General features: G+C 47.1%; 1 protein-coding gene across 9 annotated transcripts in view; it reads left to right on the forward strand.

The window, feature by feature from the left end:
- The window catches only part of NEXMIF (neurite extension and migration factor), a 140,269-nt gene that overhangs the window by 107,350 nt on the left and 10,480 nt on the right, over positions 1 to 22,439 (forward strand). For 4 of the 9 annotated variants that reach the window (XM_067005197.1, XM_067005196.1, XM_067005198.1 and 1 more), the window contains one exon: positions 19,155 to 19,279. The exons of 1 other annotated variant lie outside the window; for it this stretch is intronic. In XM_067005197.1, the coding sequence (XP_066861298.1) occupies positions 19,204 to 19,279 (76 nt within the window). In that variant the 5' untranslated portion in view covers positions 19,155 to 19,203. Of the gene's footprint in view, positions 1 to 4,015; positions 5,491 to 5,555; positions 8,514 to 9,072; positions 9,226 to 19,154; positions 19,280 to 22,439 lie in introns of those variants that run through there. 4 more of the 9 variants (XM_013185205.3, XM_067005195.1, XM_067005194.1 and 1 more) reach the window with 3 other exon arrangements.

Raw genomic sequence — 22,439 nt, forward strand, 5'->3', positions numbered from 1 at the left:
ATGTATATGTATACATAAATTCAGGCGTTTAAAGGTATTACTAGCATCATCCTTTGAGTCTTGTCAGGACGAAGTGCTGCCTGCACTAGGTGCGTGTCCCACATGCCCAGTGCTTCTCAGGCGCACCAATTTTGTGTTGTAGCACCTGATGCACACAAGATGTGGTTTTCTGGCTGTAAACCACCCCCTTCCTCTGTGGTCTGACAGAGGGGATGCCTTTCAGTGTGGTTAAACCATGCCCATGGATGCAGCCCGCCTGCTCCAGCGGCACACATCTCGCCGACAGGCAGCTGTGCAGGGCCGTGTGTGGCACAAATAGTATTTATTTCCTGACGTGCTGTCGTTACCTGAACTTACGTGACCCATTTCTGCCATGGTATCTATCAGCAGGTGGGAGGCAGGAATGCATTATTTGTTTCATCGACTTGTTTGCTTAACTTGGAGCTGGTGTAGTGCTTAAATAGAGCATCTCCCTGTGCGTGGCTCGTCTATCCAGGCTCTTGTTCCCGTTCGCGTTACTCTCCTCCTCCTCACATTCCCCCGCCTGTGTTGCAGCACCTGTCGCATTTTGCCATGAACTGGAGCATAACTTTTTCACAGCAGGGATAATTTGTGCCTGTCCCCATGCAGCTCTGAGCATCACGGGGCTGGGGCCCGCTGGGGGTCCATGGGTACCATGCGCGGCAGCAGGGAGGGTGCTGGCAAGGATCCGGCTGGGGGCTGTTCTCTTCCACCATGTGAAACACCATTAGCACCTTGGAAAAGCTGTCACTTCAGTTCTTGGAATACCTTTTAGGCAGGTTCCCTGCAATAACGTGAAATCTGGACACTAGGATAGCTAGGATATGCCAGAGGCAGTCAAACCAGAGTCCTTTTTTATCACAATACGCTTTGATTAAGATCATTATAGCAACTGGTAGCAGCACTACTGTTGGGATTGAGTTGGTATTTCTGTCTCACAGGCTGCAGCTCAGTGTTCAAGCTGTCAGCCCAGATGCAATTTAAGAAAAAAATTGAAAACCAAAAATGGTTTCCATCCATTGAAGTGTTTTAGAGCTGTGTTCTTAAAAGATAGATTTTAACTTGCACTGGAATATTTTTATGGGTGATACGTGTCTACACGTTATAGGGTTTTCAAGAATCTATGACTTCCAAAAAAAATGTTGCACTCCTGTTTTTCTTCAGCTTGTAGCATGAGGAAAAGCATGTGCATGTAACAGGGACCTTTGCATAGTGAGTTGATACCACGTACAACTCTTTATTTGCATACTATTCTGTCTAATCTCATAGGCCATCTAAAAACTTTTTTTTTTTTTTTTGAGCGTTGTAAAAAGGGGGAATAATACAGTGCCCTGTAGCTTTGTGTCCTGAGCAGTCAGCATCATTTGACGCAGTGGTGGCTTCACAGAGGCAAAGCAGAACAGGAGCTGGAGCAGCCGACTGCAGTACGATGAGCTCGGGGTGAAATATGACCAGGCTGGATAAGAGGTAAAAGAGAAGTAGCATGGCTAATCTCCACGTGTTCAGAAGTTGCAAGACTGGCTTAAATCATGCCATTTTTTTAAAAAAGGAAAAAAAAATCTGTATTCCTGTTACGTGATTTTGTTCTTTGAGCCTCTAGCTCATACCTGGGTCAGATTTTCAAGTGCTTCTCTGCAGTCTGGTAGTCTGGGCACATAGTTGTGTTGTAGGTGATGCTGTCATGTCATCGCTGACTCCAGGAGCTCAAGCACTGGGAAAAACACCAGACAGTCAGAGATGATGGTACTGGGGGAGCTGGAAGCACTAAATTTAGATCATTTGAAATCCTTCACTTCTGCAGTGCTGCTAGATTGTTAACTGAGGTGAAAAAAATTGAAGTACTTTGTGAGTTTCAAATTGATAGCATCCTTTAAAATCTTAGCATAAATTCAGTGGCACTTCACCTCCCGCACACAATCAGATCTAAAGAGTGAGAGTAACGATGTCATTTTTTGCCAAGCTATACAAAGAACACATATCAGGGACGTATTAATGAAATATTAGCAAATCAATGCCAGGAAAATCTAACAGCAAGCTGGAAAAGAAGCGTGTGCTGGTCGGCAGGGGAGTTACAGCAGTGACCTGACCCAGTGGGGCCAATTCAACCCAGAGATCTGGTTGCTATTGAGAGAAAATACAACTCGCTGCAAGAAAGGAGGACGAACGCCCTTCAGCAGGGTGGAGGCATACCAGCGGTGACAACCGCGTTTGGAAACATGCACGGTGTGTAATAGGCAAGGTGACTGTACAGCAAAACATGCATTGTTTGCTTTGGGATAAGGTGGTTTCATTTCTGGACGGCCCTCAGCTCACCTGGCAGGCAGACACGGCACCAGGCTGCTCGCCCCTTCAGAAATAAACCTCACCAGGGCTCAGCTTTACGTGTGGAAAGGGTGGGAGAGCAAGTTCGGCATGGCCGGGTATTTCCTTGACCCAAGCCAAAGAAAAAGCCGAGGGAATGTTTTATATTCTCAGGTTTTGGAGATGCCGTCAGTCAGCGTGAACCTCAGAGGTCTCTTCTACCCCGAGCTGTGTTTCTGTGCTTGCTTTGGTTGTTTGTTTTTTTTGTGTGTGTGTGTCTGTCTGCAAAAAGCACTGCTCAGCTGAAGCCATGTAACTACACGCGAGGCTCTGTCGCTCAGATATCCTTCTGAGCCCACCCCGAGGTCCACAAGGATCTTCCCGTGGGACAGGGTTTGCAGCCCCAGCGTCAGTGCAACCTCGTGGGCTCTACAGCTTTCTGAAGCCTCTACAGCTTCCTGAACCCACTGCACATCAGGGTGCTCTGTCGTTTCCAGAAAGTTGTTCCCAAACAGCAGTGAAAACGTTTGATAGAGTAATCACCAAGTGGTTTAATTGCATCTTTTCCATAGCTATTAGTTGTTGCTGCAGTAAGCCACTCCTGTCTGAAGACTGGTGTGCTTTTCAGGTAGGGCTGATCCTGAACCCTAAACCCTAAGCCTGCCATGCTATAAAATCCTATGAAAGCATCTCAAACCTGGCTGTCGCTTCTGGGGTGCAGAGTCACGCTCTGCCTGCCGACGGAACAGCTGTTTTCTCGGGCAGCCCAAGCAGTGTTTGGAAATGCTGTCAGACTTGCAGACAAACCTGGACACCACAACCCAAGCCCTTCGCTGCTCCGCAAGTCCCCGTGTGCAGGGCTGCCCGGTCCCCGCAGCCCTGCTCTCATCCAGCCGCTGCCAGCTCCCACCTCGCCGGGGTAAATTGGCTCTTTCTGAAACATCTCACATCTCTTTGGGGCTGCTTTCAGCTCCGCAGCCCTAAGCTCGCTGCAGCCCATTTATCAGTTCCTGCTCAGAGATTTTTAGCGTGCACCAGGACATCATGTAGGTTTAACAAACAGGCTGAGAGACAAGCCATCCAATACCTTCTCCATTAACCTCTCAAACGTGGCATGCCAAAAGCCATCACTTTAAATTGCTGCAGGCCTCGTCCTGCTGTGAAAGCAGCCTTTCCCCCGCTCCTTGGATATACTTCGACATGCCAATCCCCATTTTTAAGATCCAGGGTGAAAAATCAGGCTCTGCCTGCTGCATCATTCACAGCATCATCTCTCCATGGTAATGGACAGGAATCCTCTAAGTGACTTCAGGATGTTGTGCTAACATCTTTTCCTTAAACGAGAGCTGTGGGCACAGCCCGAGGACCACTTAATTTCTGCAGTGCTGTTAAGTTTCTTCCACAGGCCGCCACCGTGCCAGCTTTGTCCCTGCTGTGGTTTTCCTCAGTGCAGCAGCCTGCTCAGCTCACACATCGTGGCTGCAGCCAGGAGCAGATCTGGTGGGTCCCAGCTTTGGTGCACAGAGGGCTGCAGCCCCTGGGTGCCTGCTCCCGGAGGCAGGCTCGATTTATTTGCTGCACGTCAAAGTGCCTGCGCATCATTTGCTTTCACCAAGATACCTTTGAAGGAGTTGCTACAGACTGAATTCGTAATGCACATTTGGGAGTTTTTGTTTTTTGTTTTTTGTTTTTTTTTCCCAGCAGTTATTAGCCATAATGAAATCCCAGGTCATTTTTAGCCGGCCCGTTATCTTTGAGATCCAGAGTTCGTCACTAATTTCCAGCAGTCTGAATCTGCAGAATTAACAGCCTCGTTCTGGGGGGGGGAGGCAGCATTTTCAGGCACGGTTATTCCTCTTTTCTAGTCACACTAGCAAAGGCAGCGAGGAGCAAAGCTTTCTGGTAGCACACACTCTTGTCTTTCTGGAGCTGGCTTTGTGCAGGTCACCCTGACACCTCGCAGGGATGGGGAGCCACAGGGTTTGTGCTGCATCCCTCATCCAAAACTCACGGGGCATTGAAGCTGCACCATGAAGCTGCTCGTTTCCTTGTTATTACAGGTGGGTCCCGAAGGGGCGAGGGCAGCAGGAAGGGGATGATTTGGCAGAGATGTTTCTCAGCTCAGCAGGCACGCTTTGTTGCATGCACGCACAGCACTCCGCTTTGTCCACAGACGCCGTCCCTGGCCATTAATTTGATTTAGATGAGGTTAAATGAAACGTGCACACCTTGTTTTACTGGACTTCCATCAAATTGCTCCACAATAGCACCACTTATAGTGCACACAAATATGTCTTTCCACTCTCTGAGTGAAAGTAATTTATCAACAAGTGGTCCTTGTCCCTGTACCATGTAAAGTCTTTGTGAAATACACTTTTTACAGCAGGCTATGATTTGTACAACGTTTCTCCAGTTACAAATATGCTGTATTTCTCTTTTAAATGTTAAGATACAGAAGAATGAAAAGGAAGCGTGCAGGTTTGAATAATTTTTGAAGGGGAAAGCTATCTATTGTGCAGACCCTCCTTGAAATGAATAGATCTGCATTAAACGTGTTCTTGAACTTGGCGATGGACTTTGATTTAATCCATTGTAGAGGATATTTCACCGGTGTAAGTGAAATGCACGGAAGGGGAGAGCTGGGCAATTTTCCCTTCCCTACCACCTTTGTGTTTGTCAGCTGGCGGTGAGGGAATTGTTCCCTTCCCATCTGCTGGCGAGGGCGGTCAGTAATGGGGACGCTCACCGGGGCACGGGAGGCACACTTTCCCACCTGGAGGTTTGGGATCCACACCTCCTGCTGAAACCTTTCTGCATTTGCCTGTGTCTGTTCCACGTGGCCGGCCTGATCCTGCACAGCCCCTTCCCGGCATCGTGCCCCTCTACCTGTGGGGCACCACGTGCTGCACCAAGGCACCAAAGCGGGGTGTTCACTGCCCCTGCTTGGAGTCTGGTTTGCTTTATCCGGATGAAACTCTGCTTCTTTTTTTCCTTTCTTTTTTTAATCTTAACTCTTGAGCTGAAAAACAACGCACGGAGAAGAAAGCGCTTTCCAGAGCATGCTGTAGGCTGTATGCTTCAGCTGCACGTCTCCGCAACGGAACAGATGCTGTGGTTGCACCCCCGAGGAGATCACGGGCTGGAAGCACGCCCTGTCCTTGCTGCCTGGTAGGTGACACGGCCAAAGGTGGCGCTCCCCAGGGCTCCTGGACTTGGGAGCTGCAGTGCCCAGAGGGAGGCAGAGCAGGCACTGGCACCCGCGCGCTGGGAGCAGATCACCGGCTTCCCCGCTGTTTCCCTGTCTGTATCTCTGCTAAAAGGATTTGGCATAAGAGGAATTCAAAATCTTCTCCTTATTCTGCATCTGTCAGTGTTTCCTTGGAGGGATGTGTTATTTTTCAGCTGTCTGAGTAGTCTTTTCCAGGTGCAGTTGACGCTGGCATTTACAAACCACAGGGTTGCAGATCTGTACCGGTAAGCGCCACGTGTTGGCAGCAGGTAGCACCCACAGGTGCCTGCAGTCTGGGGAAGTCAGCACCCAGCTCTCTGAGCAAGCCAGCCCTCTGAAAGCCTACCCCAGTGCTTAGGAGCCACAAACTGCCACTGAAATACCAAGCAGTGTTACTGCTGGGTTGGTGAGCAGCCATCTGGAATCTCAAAACACCACCAGGAAAAAGCCACGGAGGCTGCAGCATCCAGATACAGGTGGACAAGATGAAGGACCCTGTGCAGGAAACCTTAACTCAGCAATTCCTTGCCGTCCTCGGCTTCTGGCTCAGCACTAATGCTATTTTAACATAGTTGCGTGGCTCGAGTTGCTGTGATTAGAGCAGCAATTTGCTGTGCGTTCTTCAAAATTGCCGATCAATTTCAGCTTGAAATAGATGAAAGCCCCCACATAAATGATGGCTGCTGTCCAGAAGGCTCTAAACAGTTTGGAAAATCTGAAATGGGATTCAAGTTGGTTGTACGAAGTGCAGGATCCCCAAGATCCCCTTGTGCATCCTTTAGCTGCAGACTGGGGAATAAGAACATAAGCCTAAAAGGGAATAAGAAAAAAAATCAGGGTATTGTCTGGATTTTGTTAGATCCCTTGGAGAACCTCGATTCTGGGTGAATTTCAGGCAAAAGAGCCTGCCATAACTCGCGTGGTGGGAAAACCCACCGTGTTCGTGGCCATCCTCTGGCAGCCCCATGAGGGACGGATGCACCCAGAAGCGCTGGCACCATTGACTGTGGCTGTGAGCTCCTTGGGGCAGCGGTGGCACCATGCAGCACCACAACGACACTGCACCTCCCTGACTATGCTTCTGCTGCCAAAGCAGAGCCTGCAGGCTCCGTTTTCCTTTGTGTTTCCCTCTTGTTGCTCTTTGTAGGGCTCTGTGATGAATGTCAGAGTTTTGTTACTGGGTGAATGGAGAATTTGGTCCAGGTAGCACTGGGTACCCACGGGTACGTCCAGCTGTCCAGTGCTTGCATCCTTCTCTTGGAAATTGAGGTGTGCTGCTCCTTGGCCAGAGTTTCACCAGGCACTCCTGTTGGTGTGGTTCTCCTTTCATCTTTGTACGTGGTTGAGGTCTGGGACAGCACCAACAAGTGATGGAGGGGTGATAATCACAGGGCCATCAGCAAGGAGCTCCCAGGGGAGCACCTCAAGGTGCAGCGTGTGGTGCTTGTGCAAAAAACACCAGCTTCTCGGCCAAATACTGGGCTGCACGGCCGGGAGGCTCAGCACTGCAGAGCATCCCCATCCCAGCAAGCGTTTGCTGGGCCAGAATCTGCAGTAAGGCCCCACAGACCCACTCTTGTCACAGGTGATGCGCTGACCAGGGTCTGGGCTTGGTTTTCTGGTGGAATCGGTGAAACTTTGGGTTTACGCTTCAACAGGCTGCTTGCTGCTTGGGTTTGACTTTGTCTCGGTCTCATTCTACATGGTGGGAGGCTCGGAAGTTTATCTAGAAAGAGGGTGGGATTTTGACCAGTTTCAAACATGGGTGGGGTTTTTTAGCAGTTTCAAAGAGAAGGGTGTTTTATTTTTAGTAGTTCCTGAGGTTTCCTATCACCGCTACTGATTTGCCCAGGATACTTTCAAAATCGCAGCAGTGTCCTCAAGAGGCTGGGAATACATCCGTGGTGACTCATGAGAAAGTTGAACAAAGACAAAGCATTTGCTTTTGAGGAAAAATGAAAAAAGTCCTGATTTGTGGAAAACAAAGTACTTAGCAGGGCTTTGCATGAGGCAAAGACAAATGGGCAGACCTCAAGCTCAGCGCACAGACACGCGTTTCCTCCCGTTACATTGCTTCTTGCCTCACCGATACTGTGAGCACAGATTTGGGTACGAAGTTTTTTATTTTTACTGAAGAATTGATTTCATGGCTGCCTTAAGTGAATAAAGCTGTGATGCATTAACTAATGTCAGGCACGGGATGTTTACCTATTTATCTTCTCTGTGGTGTTGCCTGTAGGATTTTTTTCCTCTGTTCTCCGAGACTCGTTAACGTTGCAGACATAACCGAGGTCCTCCTAATGAAACAATTGCAGCTCGATATGCAGAGCAACACCTCCAGCAAAAGCTGATAAATGCCTTTGTTTATGATCTTTCTTCCTGCTATGCTTTCGCGGAGAAAGAGCAGGGAAAGTTGGTGACTTCCCACTTCCAAAACTCTGGACGGAAGGGAAGCTGATGGGCGGCAGGCTGGGGATGCGAGCACGGCGGAGTCCCGGGCTCGGTGATTCTGAGCTGAGCAGTGAATATGAGTAATAATCCATGACCTCACTGTGATTAGAGATGAAAGAAGGCTGATGAAGGGACCCTGCCGTGACACAGAAAGGAATTAGACATTGTCTAAAGCCAGGGCAGTACTGGAGCATTTGGATTTCACATCTGAGATTCACGGGTGAATAATTCAACACTTGAAAAAATGCCTCAGCCACAGTGTGACATCTCCACATCTTCTTTCAGTGATATCCAAGACTTTAACTAAACATTGCTTCCCAGGGAGTTGGGGCAGCTGTCCAGATAGTTCTCCTCTTAAATATCAGCATTCCAGATTGTTACCTGGATACAGATGGAGGTTTGGACCGATATCTTAGGAGCTGCAGCCTCTCCGAAGGCAGGATTTCACCTTCAGAAATCGCCCTTAATGTTTGGCTGAACCCAAAACCTTTCCGAGTGAAAATTAAGAGAGGTATCTTTATATTTAATTGACACTTTGGGCTAATTGGGTGAGCCGCTAAGGCATGCGGAGTCGTGGATGGGATTGTTTGGGAATTTTAAATAAATGAGCCAGTTCTCAAAGGCAGATGTTGGGAGATTTATTAAACATGAACAGAGAAGTGGAGGAAAAGTAGAATGTGTATAAAACAGCCTTGTAAAATTACTTGCTGTTTTATAAATGCAGGAGCCCTATAAACTAAACCAGCCACTTGGTTTTAGAGCCAAATACAGGGCTATTAAATCTCTGCATTTGGTTAAACATACAGCACTCTGGAAATGCAAGCGTTAAAGTCTTCGTACAACCTTAACTCTGCTTCCTAGAACATATACATTATAATAAGTCTTTAAATAAATGATCACATATTATTCCTCAAATAATTCATCCTTTTTCTGAATTATTAGCTAAAAATGGATGGTATCTTATAATCATCATCAATTCAGACACCTTATCAGGCCTGATAAATTCTTTTCACTGTGTGATAAGTGTTTTGATCATTTGCTTTTCCTACCTACCCCCATTCCCTTTTTAGTCAGAAGCATCAGCTCCTTCAGAGGCACATCACAGGATGAGACTTTGAAGCTATTTTACCTGTAAAACGTGGCGGTCCAGCCGTGCCAGCTAGGTGAAACCTCTCACTCTGCAGTGACAACATGCTCAAGTCAGTGGTCGTGGCGTGGCTGCTGTAAGTCACGTCAGGATTTGCCTTGTCTGGGGGACCCAAAGCTCTGAGGTGGCAGGAGCAGGACAGAGCAGCTAACCTGTCTGCTCAGGCTTGTGGTTTTCCTGGTGCCCATCTTCCCCTATCTTACTCATTTTTGTGTGCGCGTGCGTGATTTGAAAGCAAGAGCAAACCAGCAGGAGTAACCCCAGCTTCGTGCTCCAGAGCTAAAAGCACAGGCTTCCCTTTCCCAGCACAGGAAGCATGCAGGAATGGCACAGAGCTGGAAGTTTAAAAAGGAAATCATATGGAAGAGGCCATCTGCTATCAATGCGGTCATTTATATGTATATAAAAAGGAAAAATCCTTATAAAACTTCAAGTTGTTGCTGAATATCCAAGAGCTCTGGCTAGGAACTTTAATGGCCGAGGGGCTGCAGGTAAATGAGGAACAGAGCGCCGTTTGGGGGCTGCGCTCACCCCTGCCTCTTTCCTAGCAGCCTGGCTTACCCAGATTCTCCAGGTCTGTAGCAGACTTGTTTGTATTTGATGCTGCCCATCGCATGTCCATGGTAAGGAAACTGTGCCCTGGAGCCTGGGTTGTGCTGTGAGTGCTTCTGCCCAGCACGTCTGGGCACAACTGTCTTGCAGAAAAGGGCCTTGTGCCATTTGCAGAACACTAAGGCAGCATTAACGGGCGTGTATATGAAAGGTGGGGTGAAGGAGCCCTTCCTCCCGACACCCCAGCTTCATTTCTTCCCGTGTCTAATCCAGGCGCTCCGTTGTTTGCTCTTTCTACCCGTGCTTTTATGAAAATTCTGTGTATTTTAGAAATTAGCACTTTTTATCCTGAGTCCATATATGTTAATTGCTAATAAGAGACAAACGAGCTTTTCCAAGATTTCTTTTTCACTATAAAATTTCTAATTTGGAGATATTAGAAAAGAGAAATGTTTACCCCACTAGGGTTACTGCAAATATCCTGATGAGTTTTCATATCCTCCTCCAACACCAGCAGGCTTAATTGCCCTCTTTAGTCCAAACTTCCATGCATTACAAATTCATGCAGGAAAAAAATAATTTTTTCTCTTCTTTTTCTTAAACCTGGTGGTTAACAGTGATGAGAAGAAACTATTTCTAATAGGGGATCTTAAGAGGGAATCATAAAGTTTAGGCCTGAGCCTTTTCTTCGGCGTACCTCTGTGAAATCCGTTTCCTCATGCTATTCTGGCTCTGCATTAATCCATATCTTTAAACAAAATTTTACACACCATTCTTCAGCTGAGTTATTCGATAATATCCAGTGTGCAAGGAACTGTGAAGCATCCCCATTCTTAGAAAGCTTCTTGTAATATTAATGTACTTGACCTTGGTCTCTCATATTTCCTGATTAGGTTCACAGGAAGGGTTTGCGAAGCTTTTAAGATACTGTCTTGTAGACCTATACGTAAATACTGCAGTAGAAAGTGAATTTTGGTAATAAGTTTATTTAAATGAAGCAATTCTGCCCATCAAGAAATCTCCATCCTGAACTATTCTTTAATGTCTTTTGTTATTTTAGACTAGCCTGATACATAATTAGCTTTGGAGAGGTCCTTGTGTTTTTGTAAGGTTAACACCCACGTATCTCACTGAATTTTCAGCCTTTGCAGATTGGAGTTTTTAATCATTCCAGCCTAATTTTCTCAGAAACGCAGGCCCTTAACATTTCTGATTTATCTTAACTTTATAGCCAGCGACTGAGCGAAAGCTACACGTTTGGAATACTGTTGCTTTTAAGGAGGAAAGGCATAACGCAGTGTTGCAGTCTGCCTGTCATCCTGCTGCCCATGGTCCCGCAGGCAGAGGTTTCTTCAGCTCCACAAAGAAAAATTTCTATTACAGCATCTGCATTTTCCCGTTCAGTTTGAGACTTTCCTGCATGTCAGGACAGAGTACGGTATCTCAAGCTTTATTTTTATAAATGGCACGTAGTTTGTTAAGTGCCCTCCTAATTTTACTGCCTACAGTAAATCCTGCATGCTGTGGATTCGCACACGTAGCTCGGTCTTTGTGTCCCGGTTCTGTCTGAGCCAGGGTTTTACCTCTCATGCAGGCTGAAAAATGCAGGCAGCTGAGGTAGGGGATGCTTTTTAAAGGGCCTCAGTCCTCCGTTCCTCTATTTTGGCTCTTGTTTTGCTTTGTGGTTTACTGCTGGTGGTGGTCTGTGGTTTTAAGATTTGTTTGGTAAGCCTCATTAGTGCGCTGCTCCCTCTCATCCTGTTCTTGCCAGCCTGCCGTAACAATTTCTTACCAGTTTGCTCTTAGATCCTTCCGAAAAAAATCTTTGTATAGATGTTGTAGAGCAGCATGGGGCAGCACAGGGTAGAGCTGTGCTTTTACTGAGCATCGGTGTTTTGATTTCCTGTTTACTGGAAGCAGGTCGGCTAGAAGATAAGAAGCCCAGCTGATTTGTGACCTTCATGGACCTACAGAGCAAATCAGTCCTAAAACACGTGTCTGTGCCGTGGCACAGGACGTCTGGCTTCTTCTCTTTCACATACATTCAGGTCTAACGCCTTCCTCCTCACCCAGACAATGAACCCAGCCTCGCTTGGCTTTCCATTGCCCTTGTTCCTCCCAGTTTGCTTTTGGGCTCACATTCTCCTTGCTTCTCCCGTGTTTTCAGTCCTTCTGGTTTCCTCAGTCCTACTTGGACCTTTTTTTGGCCCACGAGGTTCCCATTTTCCCCTGTTACTGCTCAGCCTCACTCTGCCCCTTGCACACGCAGGCTGCAGCTATTTTTCTTTGCCTTCTGACGGCTTTGTCTTTTGGGTTTAGCAGCTGTCCTTCCCCTACCACAGCACTGCTTTATGCTGAAATACACCGTGCTCCAGACATTCCTTCACGCGTTTCAGCTTCTCAAGGCTTTTAATTGCCGCCTTTTTCCTTTATGATATACTGCTGTTCTTGATGTGTGAGAATACATTTACAGAGAAAGCTCCTTCTGTATTTTACATGTGCTTTGTCAGGAAGGCTATAATTTTGTTCACTTCCTTCCTTTTTCCTTAAAGTTGTTTGTGACAGGTCTTGAAACACTGGCACCTTATGTCCTCTCGGAGTAAGGTCAGAAACTGTCATTTATTTCAGAATCTGCTCAAAAATAGTCAGCTCTTAATATCTTATCTCGGGGTCTGCTGGAGTTGGGGCTCGGGCTCTGTGATAATTGTTGCTTCTGCTTTCAGCTGAGAAGAAAGTGGAGGCTTGCTATGAATATTAACAAGCCATCCATCCTTTACACCTTCTGGGAACACACGAGTTCTTAAATTGTTTCTTCTCATGATTTTTGTGTTCTCCATTTTCTCTGCAAGCTCTTTTTTTATCAACTTTTTTTTTTTACCCTGGATTTATTCGTAATTGGAGGCTTTTATCCGTATTTATATCTAGGTTGCCAAACCTATTCTCAGTTAATGTTTGTTCTATCAAACCTCACCTCCTCGAAGGGTTTTGGATGTCTCACAGCTGGATTTAACCCACTAAGACCTTCTTCGTCTTCTCTTTCACTTTGGCCGTTTGTCCATGGTCATCCTTGATAGGATGAAAGTCCAGGGAACAGCTAGGGGATTGATTTCCTCTCCAGGTTTTTATGGGAAAAAAGCTCTGAAACTGGAACCCGTAAGTCTGGCATCCATTTCGTGGACAGGGGAAGCACTTTATGATGGGCAGAGAATACCTTTTCTTATGAATTTCTCCTTTTGAACCATACCGGTTCTGGAAACCTCATGTACTTTTTGTATTTTTTCTTTTCATGTTGTTGGGCAAAATTCAGACCCTTGGCCTAAATAAATATAAAAATGTCCATTCTTGGAAAAATGGGTTTAGCAGGAGAGGCACTTCTAGAGAACCTCTTTTTAGAGACTTAGTAGTAAAATCTATCCCCATCTGCTGGCAAGTGAAAATTTTTATCAGTTCACCCACCCATTGTCAAATTACTGTGAAAAAGCAAGGGTGAGGTAAAATCCTCGGGATAAAAGGGATTTGGGAATGTCAGAATCCAGCAGGAAAACAGCATCGTTGGGGTCAGTCCTGCCCCGCTTCCCTGCAGCGGCGTTCGCAGTGCCCCATGACGCTTTCTCCAAGAGAAGCTCTCTATCCTATGTCCAGCACAGGTTTCAGTGGGGCTAGAAGGGGGGGAAAAAAGGATATTTTTCCCTGCAGAGGCCTTGCTGCCCATTTTGTCAGCACAGAAGGAGGTGTGCGGTGTGGTGGCCTTGCTTTGGAGAGGAGCCGTGCGGTCAGGGCTGCAGCCTGGCGAGGCGAGAGTCGCGCTTTGGTCTCTTTGGGAGAGCTTTATTTCTGTTTACGTCTGATTCGTGGCAGATGGCCCTGAACTCTATCTTTTAATTCTGCCTGAGAGTTAATGAAGTCCAGCAAGGGCAGAAGACGTTGTTAGGAAGAGCACAGCATGTTCTGCATCCATTCGTACCGGGGAGAGAGCTGAATTCTTTTCTACTATTACTCTGCTGAATGTAAATATCTCAGAGACATTTACATGGTATTTCTTTTTAAGCATATAATGTTTTCATTCAAAAGTATCATAATTCTTAAAAGACCTGTCAGAGGCTCTGACATGTAATTAATTTCTCTAAAGCTCTTTTTTTTTTGAAAGATGTAACCACATTTATAGAGCTCCTTCCAACACCTGCGCTTATTCACAACTCTGCAGAAAAAAGCCACATCTTCTGCTTTGCTTCTTCCCCCTCTTCTCCAGAAAAAGATTTTCCTTCGCTGTGGATACTCCCTTTCCATCTGCCCCCGTGATCTACAACAAATAAAAGCGCTTGGTATGTGGAAGGTGTGTGTAAATAGGAATTGCCACGTTGGGTTTTGTCTGGGTGCTTGCGACCTTTTGTTTATTCAGCTTCAAGCTGAAACACTCTTGTAACTTTAATTATGGAACAGCTATCACTAACCCCTAATCTAGTCCATCTAATACAATTCCCATATGTGTAGGTGGGCTTGCAGTCAGTCTGGCAGGCTGTTTATTTTTACCTGGTGGATTTTTATTTTTTTTTCCCTCTGCTTGGGAGTGTATTAAGGTTCAGCAGGATAGTGCTGGTGCTGAGGACACGTGGCCAAGCCCTGGATTGCGCGGCAGGTGTGGCATGCTGGTGCCTGTGGTCCCCTCCGAGTGCTTCCAGGACGCTGCTGAGACTGTGGCCGCCTTCTCTGCAAGATGCCAGGAGCTGAACCACCGCTGCCTCCCAGGGAGAGCTGGCAGAGGCCAGCCTCGTAGGATTTTTTCCCTGGGCTGGCGGCTGAGACCAGAGCACGTCCTCTCGCCGCAGCACCACTGATAGCAACGAGGGATGGACCCTTACCTATAAGATGTCCACTTGGGACCTTGCCCTGCTGGGGGAGAAGGACATTGTCTGGTTGAGAAAGAAGCAAAGCAGCTTGTTGCTGTCTTCGTAGAGTACACCCTTTGAGCAGAGGCATTTTTCCCTCGCGGTTGTGTAAACCAGCAGTGCTTCCCCTTTCACCTTGAGGAAAGTGCTAAAATCCAAGATGTACAAAGAAGTGTCAGTTCTAAGTGAACATAAAACCCATCATTTCCTCGACTCAAGCGTAGAAGCATATCCAGATGTTTTAGTTTTGTAATTCGGGCATTTCGTCCTCTGCTGTAGGCAAATAACTGGCACCCACCCATTTCATTTCCAGCCGGGAGCATTGTTTACATAGCTCTTGCTTTGTGTACGTGTTGAATTTATAGGAAGAGAAATAAGGACAAGAAATATTGCGTTTTTACTCCAAAGAACTGACAAAAAGGTGTCCCACCAAGTGTGCACAGGCTCTTGCTCACTGGGAGTAGAGAGAGCTTGTGGGGCCTTAGCCTGGGCATCCATCGGCTTTCATTCTCTGGCCACATCTGTCTTTGGAGACAGTGCTCCACAACTGCAGTGCCCATAAACCTTCTTGGGTGTCTTTTTAAAACAGAACGAAGTAGTGCTTTGGGTTACTTGGCCACCTGGGCTGAAGAACACCTGCTCCCAAGGTGATGGACCTTCTGCGAAGGTGATGGGAGGTGTAAATCTGAGGATCCATTTGGGTGCTGTGTTTGTGTTCTGCTGGACACGTGCACACCACGTAGTTGCTAACAGCTTTTGCACAACCCCGTTAGGGTGAGTAGTGGGAAGATGTAGGGGAGACGCGAGGAGTGGAGAATGCTCTCGGCTGTGATGCTGAGGGTTTTTCCAAGGTGCTTGCAGTCCTTCGCCTGACATGAGCTGTAGGGCTGAAAGGGATTTCTCCAGGTCACCCAGTCCTGTGTGCTGCCCTCACAGCCCATTTTTTCCTGTCCTTCTGCCCATTAATTTGTCCATCTCTTGCTTTAAACCAGTTGCATTATTTTCCATCTCCACTGCTTGCTTTCTGCAACTTCATCCCTTCCATCTCCTTTCATAGCCAGTATCTTTTTCAGTTATGCCAGCTGTGATCTTAGCAGACCAAAGCCCTAGAGTATGCGGCACCATCGAGACAAGCCTGTCCTGCCAAATTCCTCCCGGTGACTGAACCACCTGTGACTGTCCTTGTAGCCCAGCCTGCCAGGCTGTGCTCCTGCCCTCCTCCTCCTCCGGACACCTGCAGTCCATCCGACTCCGTGGCTTTGACCATCCTCTTCCTCCATGCACTCCGGCTCCAGTCAAGTTCATAAACTTCAAGCTGGTGACTGAATTTCCTCCTGCTGGTTCTTCACAATAGCGTGACCTCAGCCATGTGTATCTTCAATGGCTGGACGTTGTCTGCAGCCCGAATCCTCTCCCCTTTGTTCTGCTGTCTGCACATGGCTCTGTTCTGTGCTCTCCTGCTACCCAGCATATTCTCTGCCTATTGCCTTTATACCCCAGGTCTCCATCGGTTTAGTTTTTCTTCCCAGGGACCCAGCTGTTCTTCTCCTCTTTGTTATTCCCAGTCTTCGGTTTCCTCTGGTTCTGCATTGCGTCAAGCCCCTTTGTCAGCGTTTCTTTCACAGTAGCTGGTGTTTCTCCCTGTCCGCCTTGGGAGCTGACCTTTCGTGGTCACAGCACTCTGGAAAGGTCCTCTTGTTCAACAGGTCTCTGCAAACTTCAAAATTGCCTGTTTCATTTGCACTTCATCTCTCTTCAGCCGTGTCTGAAGATCCCCCATCTGAACTCTTTTCAGTTCTTTCCAGCTCGTTTCTGGAGCTCGGCTCCGCACTGCGAGGTACCGCAGTCAAGGCTACAGGCACAGCCCCTCAGTTCTTGCATTTCGTCCTCCTCTTTGTCTTCTCCCGTCTTTGGATCACAGCCACCAGAAACTTCCCTCCCGTGCCTCCCTCCCCCTTATGCACACATATCGCCCCAAATAATAATAAGAGATTAAAAATCCCCCAGGTTTCCAGCCCCGTAGGCTCCCTTTTTCCGCCTCTGACTGCCTGACCACCTGCTTGCCGCTCGCTTGGCGTCTGCCCAGCTGAGCCCTGCTGTCTCCTTGGGGTCTGCCCGTTATGTCCCCGGGAGCAGGAACGAGGGGCAGACAGTCCCGGGGGCAATAGGATGGTGCCTTCCTGACAATGCTCGGGTCTCTCTTTGTAAGCTCTCTGGTGTTTTATGTCCCTGTTACGGTTTTCTCTCTGGAGATGTTTCGTGTGCTGCAAGTGACACATCCACACTACTGGAGAATTACTGTTCCTGCCTCTGTGTTATGTTTTATTCAGTGAAAGCCATTATTTTAATACGGCTGTGACGATGTTACCCATTGAAAACAGGCAGGCTGTGTCATTTTGCACCAAACTGCTCTGAGCAGGTACATCCCAGCAAAAGTCAGACCAGCAAACCAGTGCAGAGGTGATGCTGGCGCTTTTGAGCCATGTGGGAAGGTGGAGGACATGACCATGGGTTTTGGCTTGTTCTGCTGCTAGACCAAAGACTCGACTTGCAGCATTGAGCCTTGTACAGCAGCGCTAGGTCATCTCTTGTCCTTCAACCTTGTTCCTGTAGGTTAAAGTGAAAAAAGTTCTGTAGTATCCTGATTTGGTTTCTGCACTTGGATAACTTGAAATATTACCATGATTCTCCTTATGAATATAATTATTATTATTAAATATTCCTGTGATGGCCATACTCCAAGTCCTGTGTAGGACTGAGGCCGTGTTTTTGCTGGTGCTGTAAAATGAGAAACCACTGCCCATCCTTTGGAGGACAGCAGATTGAAACGGGATCAATTGGACACAGCACGAAGCTGCCACCTGCATTACCACAAGGTTCTCTGGTGGCTAGCAGCGTCAACAAGGTAGGAGGACATAATTAGAGAAATCAGCAGAATAAAGCACAGGTATAGTCTCTGAACCCACAAGTCCCTTAGCTGCAGAGCGTCACAAGCAAGGTGTCTGGCATGGCGTCTCCCCGTTGACTTGGCATCGGCTGGTGGCCATCAGAGGGATGGAGCCTGCACCTTGAGGTGTCGGCGTGCCCTGGTGTGGCTGTCCCCGTGGCAGGGGGTCCGTTGGAGGTTTGCAGCACCAACACAATGCCTGCTGGCCCTGACGTCATGGTCGTCGCGAGAAGGAGGAGGTGCCCCTGCTTGATAAGCCTCTCCTGGAGCATCACCTTCACACTTCAGAAGCATGGTGGAGATCAGCGTGCAGGAATGCTGGTTATAAACGTCTGTGTTTTGGAGATGCCGGTCTGATCAGCCACAAGTGCACTTTGAGTGCTCCGAAGTGAGCCCGTGAGCAGCAGGTTCAGATCTGTGAACGCACATAGCCAAATGTGCTCGGTGCTGGCTCCAGCGAGCTTTTGTTGACCACGGTGGGAACCCGAGGCAGCGGGGAGAGGAGGCTTAGAGGAGCAGACCGACTCGTCCTGAGCTTTGAAATACGGATTTGCATCAAAGTCAAACTCTCCGGGTTAGTTAAATATTCCTCTAAATATGCAGAGGAGTTGGGTTACTGATGCTTGTTATTCTTATCTTTCTCTCAGTGTCACAACATCTTTAAGTTTGGTGAAGGTTTCACTTACTGAGGCGGTTTTAAAGATTTCACATTAATTAAGAGGACTCCACTGCAAATCTGAATATGAATGACATTCGGCTGCTGAACCCGGGGCAGAGAGCACTGCGGGATAATCAGGCATCGACGAATGTTGATTTAAAAACAAAAAACGGTGCTTTGGTCTCGTACCTGTTCTGAGAGAGAAAAAAAAAGTTGAGCTCAAGCTGCCAGAAGTTAGATTCAGTCTTTAATTTCTGGTCAAAGAGGCACGATTCTGTTCATCGGGAGCATCCCCTCGGGTTGTTCTCTGCTGCCCACTGCACCATGTCCATGCCAATGCACGGCAGCAGGTGACATGGGAATGAGGGCAGCTCCCCGAGGAAGGAGTAAGAAGGATTTCCAATGAAAAATGAGGCTAGATACTTCTTCCCCAAAATCTCCGTAGGTGAGATTTTTTGTGCCTGGCAGCGCTTGGAGGAGGAGAGCCTTCACTGGCAGCTGGGGCAAGCAGTTGTCAGACGGGATATCTGAGTTTTTCTTCCAACCGTGCCACTGAGCTGCTGTTGTCTGACCTGGGGCAAGCCCCCTCTTCTCTGTGTGCCTGCTAACCCGTCTGCTAAATTGAAAGAATAATGCTTACCTGCTTTTGGAAAGCAATTTCAGGTGATGGGAAAGGCACTGCAGAAGTGCAGAGCGCTGCTCCACTTCCTAAAGGAGGACTTCAGGGAAGGAAATGGGGATATATATCATTTTAACCCTGCTGAAATACATCGGACTTGGCTTTTGGAGTGGAAAAGTGAAAATATGATAGCCTAAATAAATAGCATTTGTCCTCTTAAGCAGGGTGAGGGCAGCATGTAATGTTGTGGGGCTTTTTTTATTGTTGTTATTTTTTATTCATGGTTCCTTGAGCTGATTTTGGGAATTGTACTGACTGTGGTTATGTTTCTGGAAATGTGCAGGTTGGCCAGATGCAGTGGGGCATGGAATGAACAGAAAGAGGTTAAATTGATGGATGACCAACAAGAGCAGGATTGTGCCTCAGAAGACCAAGAAACTATCCTGATTAATGGGGTGAAAGAAAATGGTAAGGAACTTAATTACAGTACATGAGGGAGCAGTGACAATTTGCAAGCCAACTTATTTTCCTAATTCCTTTCATGTATTTAATTTTAGTGGTTTGCAGGTATCTCCATGATACGGAGCAGTAGGGCAAGTGGGTATTTTCTGCACTCCAGCTATGGATCTACAGCTTTTGAGGTCTTAACAAGTACTGCTTTGGCCCATGCATATGCATGGCTGGAAATGTTTATGTGCACATGGAGTTTGAATTATGGATTTTAGTTCAGTTTGAATTATGGATTTTAGCTCGGTTTCTTAGGGAAAAAAGTCATAGGAGATTATGCAGCCCCTCTGCTGGGAATCTGTCCCCCTCTTTGCAATTACATAAACCAGTCTCAGCCTGGTTTAACTGAGGGTTTTCAGTCCCTACAAATTTAGGGGAAATTAGAGCTTGGGTTACAGACCTGAATTAGCACCCAGTGCTGAGGCAGAGCTCGATATTTTCATTCTAAACGTTTTTATGGCTAATTTTATGGATTTTTAGAACTTTTGTTGGCCTGCAAATCCTGCAATGTGTGCATATAAGCTGGACCCTGTTAGATATCTAGGACTCGGTTCTCTGATGCTGCGTGTTCAGATCCTTCTGTCTTACCAACGTGAGGTTTGCCCTAGCAGGAGCGTGTAGAGGCACATGTTGTTCTCATTCATTACCCAAAACCTGGAGCGACTCCAGGCACACGGGTGCCCGTGAGGACCCCGCAACATGTGCTGGCGGCAGGTGAAGCGTACGCTGGCGCTCTCCCGTACAGTGTAATTTTGAAGGTCTCCGTCTTTGCCAGCCCATCTTGTTCATGACTGCACACAGCTGATGGCAGCTGCTGGAGCTACAAGGAGGTTTTCCAGCCATCTGATCGAGTAGGCAGTAAAATCAGCAGGTACCTCCTCAGTGAAGACTGGGGTGATTTCTAGAACCCGATACCACTTCCATGAGGTTAAATTAAACAGGACTTAAGAAGAGCTTTAATTAAACATCGTTGTGTAGGAGTTGCTGCTGAATCCAAAGCAGAGAGATGCCAGGTAGCTCTGGTGCCACCATCTCCCTGTTGGTGACATTAGGACTGGGGCTGGGGCTTCTTGCACCCTCTCACCCTCGCTACAAATCGGTGCTCGCTGTACCGGCCACGGTTAATCCAGAGCAGCCTGCAGGCTGCTGAAATGCACCCTCAGACACTGGACTCCTTCTAGAGCTGATTCACAACAGGATGGTGCAGTGTTCTTCTGCTATAACTGCCCGTATGCTTTTGGATGGTTATTGAGTTAAACCTGAAAAAGGCTTTTTTGGTGCTCCAGTATTTTTCTTTTTTTAACTGTGGTCTTTCTTTGTATTGCTTTGGAGCTTCAATTGATTATGCGCCTGATTTTAGGACAATGCAGCCCCTATAAATAAAGCTTGGGCATTTGTGTTTCACAAGAGTGAAGTTTACTTCTGTAACTAAAAAAAACCCACCTGCGGACAGCTTATTTTATATTACAACATCTCTGTGTATTTAATGCAGTATTTGAGATTGATTTTGAGCTCTCCACCTCCCTCTTTCTTTGAGTCTTGCAGCATTCACAGATATTCTTTTATCCTCAAATTTTCCATGCTTCCTGTCAGCTCCAAGCTGATTTTTATTTTCTTCTGAAGTGGAAGTGCACTGGTTAATTTGTTTTGCTGCTTAAGGAAAAAGATACCACCTCTGCATTTCTGATCTAAAAATGGTGGGAGGGACCCAAAATGAGCTTTATTTTGCTTTTTAACCCTTCTCGAGGAGGGAAACAGCACCGATTTCCAGCAAGTCAGTCTGTTCAAGCTGCATACAGGCATTGAATTGCATTTCTGGTTTGGTTTGTGTACCATTCGGAAGGTTGTTCAAAGCTTTTAGAAGGCTGGACGGCTCTGACTGTAGCTTGCATGTACTGGCTTAAGTCTTAAACGACAGCTCCATCCGTGAGGCCTCACGTAACTCGGGGCAGCTTTTGGGATCAGCTCTGGGGGTTTAGGGCAAGCCATGTCACAGCGGAGTGGCTCCATACCGCGTGGCTGGGTGCTCCTTTCCGTCTGTCCCAGATGGATGCGCTCGGGTGGCTTGGCATGCTGTCCTCCTGGTGGGACGGTGCTGTGGCAGCCGTCCTCGCAGGGACCAGGTTCACCCTTGGGTAGGGTGGCTTTTGGAGCAAATGCCCTTGTCACAGAGCGTTGCAGGAGCTACGTAGGTGCCACATCACTTTGCGTGCCCTGCTCTTGCAGTGGGCTGGTGCTTCAGTGCTTGTTCCCCCTGAATACCCATGTGGGATTCCCAAAATCCTCGTCGTGGGGCCGGGATGTGCTTCTCCACGCCTCCCAGTGCCACATCAGGTGGGGCTGCCCCTCTGCTGGCATTGAGCGGGGTCTCACCCCACCAACCTTGGGTTTCAGCAAAATGGTCGGCCAGGTAAGCTGTGTGCTGGGACAAAAGCAACAAAAGCTCGAGGCTGGCAGAGGTCTCCACCTGTTCTGAATGCACACATTTGTGTGTTTTTATAATACAGAAATAGCCGAGCATGTTCATGGATAAAAAGACATTGCATTTCCATGTCAAGGGTCATACCGTCCGCTGAGCAAGAAGTTGGATAAAAGAATATTCATAATTTTGCTTTGCCACAAAAGAGTGCCATGAGGCAAAGAAAATAAAAACCCTTAAATAAAAAAAAAATCCTTACATTATGCAAAAGGCATTTGAAAGATGAGGAACAATGGGAAGAATTGCAAAATCAACAATAATTTTAATAATAATTGCCTTAAATTCTGTTTCCTCCTGCTTTTCATCCGCATGGACAAGAAGGCTGTTGTTTTTTTAATCAGCTGTAACTTTGTGACCCTGCAGCAGCAGCGCAGCTCAGGTGCGTTTCAGCTGCAGGTGCTGCAGGAAGGATGTTTTGCTTCTTTAAGAATCTTATTTTTCTATTAATTTTGCAACTGTTAATGGGAACATTTTTATTAGACTTGTTTTGTTTTTTTAATAACCTTGTCAGATTTGAAAGGCAGTATCCAGGTAACGGTATGTATATTAGGAGGAAAGAACGGATGGTTTTGGTTTTTTAAACATAATCTTGTACCTCTTCCAACTGGCTGCGGGGGGCAGAGTGTTTACCTCGCTGGTTTT

This window comes from Anser cygnoides, chromosome 13 (assembly GCF_040182565.1).
Source record: "Anser cygnoides isolate HZ-2024a breed goose chromosome 13, Taihu_goose_T2T_genome, whole genome shotgun sequence".
NCBI lineage: Eukaryota > Metazoa > Chordata > Aves > Anseriformes > Anatidae > Anser > Anser cygnoides.